Source organism: Dendrobium catenatum, unplaced genomic scaffold (genome assembly GCF_001605985.2).
Source record: "Dendrobium catenatum unplaced genomic scaffold, ASM160598v2 fragScaff_scaffold_1666, whole genome shotgun sequence".
Lineage (NCBI taxonomy): Eukaryota > Viridiplantae > Streptophyta > Magnoliopsida > Asparagales > Orchidaceae > Dendrobium > Dendrobium catenatum.
In genome coordinates this window covers 765,118-778,186 of record NW_021320128.1, presented here as the reverse complement: position 1 = coordinate 778,186, position 13,069 = coordinate 765,118, and the positions used below count along the sequence as shown (strand labels likewise).

The 13,069-nt window shown below is 32.4% G+C and overlaps 1 protein-coding gene across 1 annotated transcript in view; it reads left to right on the top strand.

The window, feature by feature from the left end:
* The window catches only part of LOC110096177 (serine/threonine protein phosphatase 2A 57 kDa regulatory subunit B' beta isoform-like), a 20,474-nt gene extending 7,405 nt beyond the window's left edge, over positions 1-13,069 (top strand). The window contains exon 2 of the mRNA XM_020821974.2: positions 12,574-13,069. Within this exon, the coding sequence (XP_020677633.1) occupies positions 12,574-12,903 (330 nt within the window). The 3' untranslated portion in view covers positions 12,904-13,069. The remainder of the gene's footprint in view (positions 1-12,573) is intronic.

Genomic DNA, 13,069 nt, shown 5'->3' with positions numbered 1-13,069 from the left:
GTCACATGAAACTGCCTTGATTGCTCATGTCATTATAATGAACTCTTTGCTGCCACACATATCATAAAGAAGCGACACATGTCTTCTAAATGGGCTACTTCACTCATCATATTTTTTTGAAATTTCAAGTTGCCTTTGGTAGACTTAATATTCGAAACCATTTTAGAAATTACATAAATGCCATGAGAAATTAAAAAGAAAACTTTTAAAAATGAAAAAAAAATAAAATTGAACAATGGTATATTTCTTGCATCATTAAACATGCTAAGAGGGTTCTATAAAATCAATATTGAGAAAGGCCAAGACCCTTGCACTTGGGGTGATGCAAAACACATTTGTGAAAATATGAAGGCATAGTGATATAAAACATCTTTTGGTCTAGGGTTCACTGTTGCAAACGTAAGGTTTAGATACTCAAAGAAAAGCACAAAGAGACCATAAGTTGTAGATTCTCAAATTTTAATTTGAGCAAAGATTGGTCACATTTAATGCAAAATAAAAAAAAAACACACTTTTTTCGTTCCAAATAATAATTTAAAAGCCATCAAAATATGAAATTTGCAAGAAATATGAGAATGAATATCACAACTCAAAAGTGAAACCAACCTGCATCAAATTTGCAAAATCGTAATCTCACAGACATTAATCATTAAACAATTTAGAAGAAAGAACCAATGATAAAAATCACCGATTGAAAGATCCATTCCTCATGCTGTTCAAGAAGAATTGTCCCTCATAAATTGTAGACATGACTTGCAAAGCTCTCAAAGAATCCATGTCTAATAGGACGCATAAGTTTGAGAGGAAAATTTAATTAAACTATAAATTGTATTTTACAAGCCTAGGAAGCTTCTATTTGTTTATAATAAAAAGTCCCAAAGATAACAACTTCTAAAAATCCTCAAAGATCTAGTTTAATATTACAAGTTTGAATTCAACATACTTTAATTTCCAGCAAAATAAATTTTTTCGTTGTTTCCACTAGGCGGTAAATTTTCAACTTTAAATTTATAGTTTCTAGCAATTCTTGGTTTTTCAGCTATGGTTCCATGGTTAAAAAAGGAAAAAAAAAATCAATCCTCTCAGTAGCCAACAATACCTGTGAAGAAAACTAAAAGTAGATAAATATGACTATAACATCCATAGATAGAAGGTCAAGCATGGAGAAGTCACACATAGCCATAATCTGACTAAAAGAATTGCAGAAGGAATCGTCCATCAAAGGAAATATTGAATATATATATATATTGATACATTAGGAAAGGCCTCGTACGGAAAGAAAAATCAGTAGTTTGCTACATTAATTTACTAAGTGATAGGATTTTGCATCACATTAGATCCAACTTTTACTTAAAGGGATGATGTAAAATTCACATTGATGTACTTGCCCAAGTATTGATGTATCCAAAAGGGAACAAATCTTCATCTTAAATGGGTGATAAATGATTCTTTTCAATAACTTAATTGCAACTTTGAACTTTAGGGTGTACGGAGAGTTACGGAGTGTTCTTCTAATCAAGATGCATTATTAACTATGGCAGTTTGCTTCCGTAGGAATTCTCAACCCTCCAATTTACAAAAAAACCTGATTAATATACATGTATTCTAGTTTTATAATTTTTATGCTTACTAGAAGGATTCTGCATATGGAAGAAGCTGAACAGAGCCACAATCCTATGAAAGGACTTGGAATTGGCTATCGAAGGAAATACTGAATATAGATATAGTGCTACGTTAGGAAAGGCCCCATATGAAAACAACCGCATAATTGTCTCGGGAAAGAAAAATCTGTAGTTTTCTACATTAATTGGCAAGTGGAAGGATTCTGCATCACTTCAGAACCAACTTCTACTCTTAAAGGATGATATAAAATTCACATTGATGTATTTGCTTAAGCATCGATGTATTCAAAAGGGAACAAATCCCCACCTTATGTGGGTGATAAATGATTCTTATTGATAACTTATTACAACTTTGAAATTTAGGGTTTGCAAAGAGATGTTTTTAATCTGGAGTGTTCTCCTTATCAAGGGACACTATTAACTATAGCAGCTTGCTCCCCTAGGAATTCTTAATCACCATATTACAATACAACCTGATCAAGATTCATGTATTATAATTTTAATATTTGTAAGCTTCCTAGAAGAGTATCTCATTTTTTTCCCTCATGGAAACCCTTTTGAAGTTATTTTTTCAAGAGCTCTCAAATGCTAAGAGATTTCTCTGCATGTGGTTGAGCCACATAACGTAGTATTAATGCTTAGTTAAAAAGTTTATTGAACTATTGAAAATCTAAACAGTTAGAGAACCAAACATAATCAGTGAGTTTGGATGCTATATTGAATAATGATTATTTTAAAATTTTAATATGTAATATAAAATAATCTTTGATGAAATGGGTCACATTTAAGTTTTGGGAGTTTTAGTGTTATGCCACCTCTACAAGCTCGTATATTTACTTGTGTGCACTTAATTTTTATATTTACTTTATATTATCTTATTCTTTTGATCCTTACTAAATATATCACTCCAATTAGATGGTCTTAACCTAAGAGAATATTTGATTAACTTAAAAGGAATATTTTATTGAATGAATTTTGGAAATAATTGTTTTTTAAAATCATATAAGTCTCTCATTTTATTTCAAGTCAGAAGGTAAATCAATCTCATTGGATGAAATCAGATTAACTTTTTCATTCTGATTTATATATATCAAATAATGATTAGAAATATATTTAAATTGCATAACATTATAATTATTTATAGTAAATAGTAAAAATTAAATAAATTTGAACATAGTAATTTGTTATTGTTTAAATGTATTTTCGTTTAAAGATTTTAATATCATGATTTATATGTAGGAAATTAGAAAAATATAAAAATATATTTTATATTAATATATTTACTATTAAAAATAAATTATATTTAAATATTTTAAAAATTAAATAATATGTAATCATTTTTTTTGCCATAAATCATCATAAACAAATATCCTAATTTCATTCATTAAGATTGATTCATCTTTTGATGTAAAAAGTAAAGTTAGGAAATCATGTGATATTTGACATGAACTTATTGTTTCGGAAAATCACTATATTGAATATTCTTAGTTAAAATGGAATATTATTTACGTTAACATCATCTAGCTAGAGCGTTATATTTGCGAGTCTTAAAATATAGGATGTTATATCAATTATTAATAGTTAAGTGATGTACTGGTGAATATGAAAGTTTGTGGTGATGTATATAGTAGAAGTCCTTCTGAGTTTTCATTGTTATAGCATTGATTACGCATCATTAATACCCATTCTATGACTCTTAACAAAATGTTGAATCCTAAACTGGTTCTCTTCTAATTATTTGAGAATTGTGGGTAAGTAGGCTCTATTTGGTTGGCTTATAGTTGGAGAGATGTTGTTTAGAGAAATTAGTATCTATAAGTTTAATCTTGAAGCTTATTTTGCTTAGGATAAAAAGGATTAAATAGTCCATTGACTCTTTATGAAAAATCAAAATGGTCCCCAACTATATTAAAAGAACATTTTAGTCCTTCAACTCTTTAAAGAGGAACCAAAATAGTCTCATTATAGGACTATTTTGGTTCCTTATTAAAGCCTTGAGAGACTAAAATGATTCTTTAATATAGTTGGGGATTATTTTAATCCTTCATAAAAAGTTCAGATATCATTTTGATCATTTTTTTTCTTTTGCTTAGTTAAATTAGGTCTTTTTATATGCAGCTGATACTGCATTTTGTCCATCAATTATAACACTTAAATATTTCTAGTAACTTAACTTGTTGAATTTCAATTATATTGTTCACATGCGATGCTAAACTTTTGGAAATAATGTTCTGAACTAGTTGTGTGCAAAATAAATGGGAAGCATGGATGAAGAACACTGAAGTATATGTTGTACCATTATTTAATGCACAATCAATTGTATAAATATGCTTGTTATTTTTCCTGGTGAAATTACACTGTTTAGTTTTTTTTTTTTAAATGTGCAGAAATAGCGCATTGTAGTGGTCACATCAGCAGGTCCTTTTATAGGTTTTAAAAAATCAATGATTTTCTATTTGAAGAAGGTTTTTGTGATCCCCACATGTATCTTGTAAATCTTTCTTTTTATTTATTTATTTTTTTTTTTCGTAAGTTTCATGATAGAAGAGTGCCCCTCAAACTTAAGGTAAAATTCAATAAGATGGTGGTGAGACCTACATTACTTTATGGAGCAAAATGTTAGCCATTAAAAGAGAAGCATACAATTAAGTGTTGCATAGATGGGGATAGTCAGGTGGATGAGTGGCTTTACTCTTAGAGAGTGCGAAACTAGTATATACGTGAAAATGTTGGAGTAGCTCTAGTGGCAAATAAGATTACAGCGAGTTGCCTTAGATGGTCATATAAAATGTCGGCCCTCTGATGACTCGGTTAGGAGAGTAGATGTAATAGATTTTACCTATGTTAAGAAAGGTAGAGGTTGACCTAAAAATACTTTTTGTTTTAAGTATTATAAATGATATTTTTTTATTAAATTTGAATGAAAATCTGACTCTTAACATGACACAATGGAGAAAAATGATTAATGTAGCCACTTTATGTAAAATGCATCGTGCATATACGCCCACTCATGCATCGTGCGTCGAAATGTTTGAATATTATAAAGACACCCACTCATGCATCGGAATGCATGTTGACACATTCATAACATGTATACATTTACAATATGCCTTGCTTTATGTAAAATGCATCGTGCATATATGCATTGCTTTGTGTAAAATGCATTGTGCATATATATGCTGTGACATACAAGATGCATTACGCAAGTCTACAACACAAGCATATCATAACTGCATGTAGTTAGTAATGAGTAAACATGTTGCAGGCATTCTCACCTAACATATAAATGTACAAGATGCATATGTATTGCTGCATGCAAAATATACATTGCAGTATGCAACATACATCATCCAAACACATCATGCAAGATGTAAATGCATATGTCAATACACATGCAAATACACAAGTGCATATGTGAGTATGTTAACATGCAGATGAAAGTATAAGTGTATGCGTGAATATGCAGATGTGTCATGTACACCTATTGTTTTGCATACATATGACCACCATACAAGCACATTATGCAAGATACATTCAAAAGCTTATACCCGCATGTGCCTTCACAAGCGTGATGCATGCACACATGTGATGTCTGAGAGTACTACACGGGTGAAGAAATGAACTTAAGTTTGAGCCCGACTTTCTATGTGAATATATAAGAGTCGATATGGCTCGAACCGTCAAACAAATATACGGTAGCAGCGCTGACCGGGATATTTGCTTTATACGTTCATATTAGGCCTTTAATATTGATTACAAGAAAAAATCCTTAATAAAGGCATGAAGTCGACGACGAACCTAATTCTCTGTCTACAAGTAAACATAATCAATAAGGTTCGACCAACAAAATAAAATTGCTCATAAGTACCCCGATAATAGTCGTGTTGACAGAATATCTCAATCAGAGTGGACCCCAAACATTTAAAATTCCTTTTAAATTCTTATAAAATACTAACATCTAAATTAATAATAAAATGGTCGCGTTGATAGAAAATGTCAATAAGAAGGGTTGACTCATAAAGATTTTACCAAAAACTTCACATCCATTAAGAATATTAATATTTAAAATCGAAATTCAATCATCAAACACTTAAAATAAAAACTCATTCATCCTCCACAACAATTTGCCGAGGTGGACAAGTTTGAAGATCACTTTAGCTCACAAAGTGTATATATCTAATCAAGAATATCACTAAGATTCATTCTCAATATGTCTCTTGTCAGTAAGGATGTGACACGTGTTCTCTAACCGATAGTTTCATCGCCAAATGGCATCACATGCAAACATTTAAGACCGAGACCCTCTGAACAAGTGGTTTTTTCGTCAAATGGCACCATTAAATTATGGTTATGGTTAGAGCCTGTATGTATTCCAACGACTTCAAATCCTTGAGTAATGCATAAATGAGATATGATCGATAGGACATAAAGCTCTCTATTTGCTAAGGTGGATTCAAATTTGTCCCCTTAGATAAATATTTACCCAAGGTCGACAAGGTACCATTGGACAAAACAACCCATGACTGCTATCAAGGATCCCTCTTTCAGGTTGGGTCGACTACCTCCTCTGACTAAGTAGACCAGGGAGCATGATGACCCAGGACGATGGAACCATGAGATATTGATCAGGTTTATCATCATTCTCCCAATCATCCATTTTAAGTTTGCAGTGACATAAATTTTACTTTTAAAATACTAAATTATGTTGTTACTATGCACTAGATACTATGTATTTGTGAATAATATGTATCTATTCAACGACTAGTCTTAATCGAAAGTTTTCTCTTGTTATTGGGAGGGGTAATTAACTATATGCAAGGGCTTAAGCTTATAGGAAACATGAACTCATATCATAAAGTCCTCGCAAAATGAGAGCGAAATCTTTGGGTAGTGTTTTATTTAAAATCAAATATGCCTTCTGAAAATTTTCCTCGGAACACATGAAGAAAACAAAGGAGCCGCAGAGAGGCCAGAGTTCAATTTTTTTGAGCCAACAAATGGAAACAAAGGGAGTTGGAATTTTTAACTTTGTAAATAAAATATTTGTTCTAATTTTTTTAAATACAATTTATACTAAGATTTTTCTTAAAATGAATTGGCTGATGAGTCTACAAGCTTTAGTTGGAGTTGGCTTAGTGATTTGTGAAGCTCAGCTCATGAGCTTTTTATCGTATTGAGCCGAAGTCTACTCAGAAGCCAACTCAATTGAATAATACTCATAGAAATGGCTCTAATTTGATTCTCTAAGTTGTGATTTGTTGGCTATCACAATCACTAATTGTTTGTTGATTTTTTCTATGTGATTATTGCATTATTATCATTTATTAATTTAATTTGCCAACTTTTGTCCATTTTAAAGGATGGATGGGTTATGTTTTTAACCTTGCTTTTTATGTGTTTTTTATTCCTCATAATCACCTCATAATCATCATCATCATTAACCTTATCATAACGTTTTTGGGTTAATTTTATGAATTCTTGACCTCTATTTATCTTAGAAATGGTAATATTTTCCCCGATTTCTAATCATGTTGCCTTTCTTCTACCACTTTTTATTTTTTCTTACTAATAAATTTCTTTATATCCACTTGTTGGTGTATTTTGGAATAAATTCTACGATTAACCATCTACTTAACATTCATCCTTAACTTTTCATTGTCATTATAAATTTGGTGACTATTGCTATTTTATCTAGTGTCATTATGGAACAAATTACAACTGAATTTGAGCTCTATTATTATTATTATGTGTGGATTCAGGAATATGAAATTGGTACTTCTCAATGAACACAGACACATAATATCTATTGCAATTTACGATTTGTTTTTTTTTTTTTACAGTAAATATGAAGTGGAGTTAGTTTGAGATTTTTTTTAATGAGAGTTCATGGAAAAATTATTTTCAGTGATCATAATTAAAAAAGCTGAGAAAGAAAAGTAATGAGGATTTAGCAAAGAAGATGCATAAAGGAAGTGTTTCAAGTCTAGATGAGATAGTGATTTGATTATCTTATTTTTTATAAATTGAAAACTAATGAGATGCCAACTAATTGGGGAATAAATACATAGTTGCTAAGATTTAAGATCAGAAGAAATAATCTATATTTTGGTAATTATTAAGGAATCTAACTTCTGCGTTATATGATGAAGTAATGCGGAGATTAATGGAATATATATGTAGAAAAGTTATGTCTGTTTTAGATATCAATTATATTTCAGGCTTGGAAGATTACTCTGGAAGTGACTTTTGTATTAAGGCAAGTAATGAAAAAGTATAGAGAGTAGGAAAATTATCTTCATATGATTCTTATTGATATGCTAAGGGCATATTATCATAATCACAAGATTTCATATCTTTTTACATAAAAATTCAAAAATAGTCCCCAAACTATTCGTGTATGACCAATTTAGTCCCATAGTATCATGTTGCTTTAATTTAGTCCCTTAACTATACAAAATTGATTCAAAATAGCCCTTTATGTTGTAATTATTATATAAATTTGATTCCAATTTAGTCCTAAAGGGATTATTTTGAATTAATTTTGTATAGTCGAGGGAGTAAATTAAGCAACATTATATCCTGGGATTAGAATGACCATATATGAATTGTTGGGATTATTTTGAAATTTAATCATATCTTTTTATCTTGGTCGTGAAGATGCTTATAAAGGATATTCAAAGTGAGATATTTTGGTTTATAAATTTGTAGATGTTATAGTTCTAACTTGTGATGTATATAATAGAATAAATGATAATTTAACATATTGGAGAAAATATATTAAAGATAGAGGGATTATAATTAGTAATATAAAGATTGATTATTTGATATATAATTTTGATATATGTGATAGTACTAATTATCATTTGATATTAAATTCTTTAGCTAGTTGATCAAGGAACATGATTTTCTCATGTTGTCAACATGGGCTATGTCATTAGACCTTTTGGGGTCCTATGGTCAGATTTGTGAAGCTCAATGAACAGGTATGCCCCTAGAACTAGAAGTCGAAACTTGAAGGCTTTAAAATCCAACGTGAAAAAATGCCTCTTAGAAAAGTTTGAGCTGAATTCAAAAGACTCATATATGCTTATGAAGCTAGCTTTAAATAGCATTCGAGACTAGTTGGCCCAGCTTAGTGATTGTAACATGGGATTCTTCCACTGTACGATAAAGGCAAGAGTGGGAACACTATACTCCAAATGGTTCTTTACATGGATTTGAGATAATTAGACAGAAATTAGATGGTTACTGTGAATTACTTTTCAAATTTCCTTTTCACTTACTTTTATTAACACTCACTATAATCTCCTATAAACTTACAGTGGCTGATGCCCCTTATGTTAATTTGAGAATTCTCTAGATATAATTGAGGAGTTTATCTTCAAATATAACTCTCGTAAGGCCCTGTGGACTGATGGAATCAATGTAAAATTTTGTAGGTAGCATAGTTATCATATTTGATGATTTTGTTGCTATTGTAAATTAATTATGGAATATTGCAGATATTTCTAAAATAGCTAATAGTACCCTTCTAATATTGATTCCATGGTTCCAAAGATGTATTGCTTTTTTCCTTATATATGATTTTAGGCCTATCTTCTTATATAGTGGTATTTATAAATGCATTTATAAATTGTTGGTTAATAAATTGAGATCATTTATGGGAATCTTTGATGCAACAAAAGTTTTCCTAGGGAAACACTAGATATGCAAAAGAAAAAAAACACCCTTCTAGAATTGCAAAAAAAAAAAGTTCTTCCATTCAATTTAACAAATACACACACCAAACAAGACACAACAAACTTTCAACATCTAATAGAAACCACTTACAAATTATATTAGACCAAGACACAACATAACTTATAAAATTTAGAGAGAAGAAAGATACATTTGGAGTGATAACTTGTGGAGAGAAGAAGGGTTAGAAGTTCAAGGCAAAATTAGAAGAAGAAGAGAAGAAGAAGACAATAGCTCGCAATCTATCCAAGAAGAAACCCTCAGATTTTTTAAATGTCATCACTCACCAAAACTTTTTAAATGACACAAATCAGCCACTATATATAGGAGAGGAGAGGGAGCCAAACATCCCAAACAGACACCCAAATAATCCAATAAAAAAAGGGGAGGCAAAAGGCCAACAGGTAGCCGAATGGAGCACACCCGAAGGGCCAGCGGGATAGCCACCGAATGGACAACGCTATGGGGAAGGAACCGGGCAGGCAGAAGAACCGAAGGGTCAAAACAGAGGGGATTGAACCCGGCTAGCAGCCAGAAAAGGCAGTAGAACATAGCATTTCATAATAATGAGCTGAAAAAGGTAGCATAACACATCAGCTCACAAAACTAGACAGCAAAACCTGAAACCACCAACCCAAGGAACCTTGGTAAAAATCCAAATCAGCCCACAAGTCATGACACCAAAGAAGCTAGCACATCAAAGGCAAGACATGTCAAAAAGCATAACCTACACATGATCATTGGTTGCCTTCCATCATAGGGTAGAAAATTAAAAAAAAAAAAAACATAAAATTCAAATTACAATATAGTTGAAGCATCAATCCATTAGTGAGTTGAACATGATCTGAATAGACCTTATTCATGTTTGGCTCGTTAGATGTTTGAGCTTCTAAAAACCAATCAAACTAGAGCTAATTATCTAGTCACACACAATCGAACACGAGCAACGAGTTTTTTTAATAACCCTAGCACAATTTGCCAGTGATATCTTTCATATTGTGTGACATGGTGGTGACATTTATGCTATTGATAAATGAAGTACTTCATCCTTTCTTAGATCAATTCATCATTATTTACCTTGACGACATTTCGAAGTGTAACAAAAGTTGGAAGGAGCATTTATAGCACCTATAATAGGTTTTAAGGCTTTTAGAATACACCAAACTTATTCTTAATTTCATAAAAGTGTGCATTTAGGAGCTTTAAACATGCTTATTTAGATTTCATCATTGGTGAAAAAGAACTTAGATACAAGTGAGGTAATCAAAATCTAGCATTTGGCCATGCCGTGCGTCATTTCCAAACTTTGGAGTCTCATAGGAACCCTAACATGAGTGCATGTTCATATATCATTTTGCAGTGTTGGTAACACCTTCGCATGCTCTTGACGGTGTTGGCCACTCTTTAGAGGGAGAAAGAAGAGGATAACACCTAGTTGCTCAAAAAGATCATTAGACCACTGATACTAGCTCTCCCCATTGTACAAAATCCATTTTAGTCAACGACAGGCGTGCCTAGTTTTTTTTCTTTTTGAAAGTTGACAAGCGTACCTAGTTAGTAATTGAATATAAGAAGGTTGCATAAAGTAAATGGAAAATATGCTTTTGAAACCACTCACCATCACTTCCATTATTTTGTTCGAGTTCGTGCAAGCCTTGCCGACGCACCATGCAACATACCCAAAATTTCACGAAGCCTTGGAGGTTCTTTCGCAAGGTAAGCTGATGACTTAGAATTATCAGGATGGGCTTCTCTCTACCATGGGGACTAACTATATGAAGCAAAAGATGCCTTCTTTTTTCCCTGTTGCGAGAGGCATATGCTTCAAGGGTGGTAGGACTCTTCAGATTAGAGAAAACTCTAAAAATACACTTGGATATGAAATTTTTCATGAGAGGATGTCTAATGTATACTATTTCAAGCCCATTAATTAAAAGGTTAGCCTTTACACACGTCTTCTGATACCTAATCGCCCCCAGGAGTCTATCTCATTGAACATTCAATTACCTCGTCATGATCATTCATCTTTATAGTAAGGCTGTGTGTTTAATTCCTTGCAAAATGACTATCATGGACAAGGAAATAAAAAAGTTTTTTCTTTCAACTTGTAATGAAGCACTTAATGTCACACGCCTCTATTATTTTTGATTGGGACATGTTTGTTAGTACTTTCTAGATATCACTATAGAGCCAGTTGGACACTACTAAAAATAAGAACCAATTTTCACTCCCCGATCAATGGTTAGACGAGGGTGGTGAACTCGTCAATGGTTTGGGCATTGCAAGGTTACAATTCCTAACATTCGAAGTTATGGGACAACAGCATCGATTGCATTTAGTATGCATCTAAGCTATCCATGGATCGATGCATAATCTCCTTTTGAGATTCGCCTTCCGCTGCAAAGTCCATTAAATTTTGATTTCTCCGTGAATTTATTAGAAGTTAACGTTTCATGAAATGAACCCAAAAGATTCATCAGGAGATAGGTAGCTTCAAAAGGTTGTGGGGAATTCATAACTAAAACTTCTCAAGTGCAAATTTAGGGATACTTGGTTTGGTTATGCATAAGAAAGGACATTTTAAAAGGTAGAAAACAAACTGCTTCTCTATGGAAATTTTAAATTGGAGACAATATGTTTCTGTTGGATCAATCTTATTATATGAAAGTGTACTCCATTATCAATGTAGAGAAATTGAAATTATTTGAGCCTTCATTATTAATCAGTGAAGAAGAGCACATAAGTGTGGTCCTTGGCAGAAGATCTTAATATCAAAGGTCCATTATAGGAGGATTGTATTTTGGATATGAAGACCACCTCAACCCCACGTTGGTTGAAGAAATCCTTCATGATTGTCAAGCAGGGACAAAATTCCAAACAAATTAGGTGGTTTTCTGAAGAAGTGATGCTATTTCCTCTTGTCCTATTATTTGTGGAAGTAAATGAACCTAAGAGGGGAGAGCCATGATTTGGGAGGGATGAGGTTGGTCATCATCCCTCCAAAATAAAAATTTATCAACTTCTTTGGAATTAGGATTTTTTTTTTCTTATTTTGATATTTTTATTTTGTTTCTTATCTATTTATTTGGAATTAGGATTTGCTTTCATACAGAAGTAACAAGAAACTACTTCATTTGAAAACTTTTTTATATTTGTTTACTTACACATAGGTTGCTGCAATTCTGATGTTTCCTTTGGCTGCTAAACTTCCCAGGTGGCTGAACGAGCCCTCTTTCTATGGAACAATGATCACATCGTGAGCTTAATTGCCCAGAATCGAAACATCATCTTCCCCATAATTTTCGACGCGCTCGAGAAAAACATGCAAGGCCACTGGAACCAAGCAGTTCATGGACTCACAGCCAATGTGCGCAAAATGTTCCTCGATATGGATACCGAGCTTTTCGAAGAATGCCAGCAGAAATATATAGACAAGGAAGCCAAAGCCAAGTCACAGGAAGAGCAGAGACAGATGGCTTGGAGAAGACTGGAAGCAGTCGCCGCCGCCAAATCTTCGGCCGAAGATATGGTATTAGTCAATTAGGATAATCTGACCCCCACCTTATTACTGTTCTCTTCTTTTTCTTTGTTTCTGCAGTTGTCTATTGATGTGCCCTTTTTATGAAAGAAAAGCTGGGATTATATGTAATCTTAAATGTATCATTTGTGGATATGTTGGAAGCTCTTTAATGGTCAATTTTTTTCTTTTT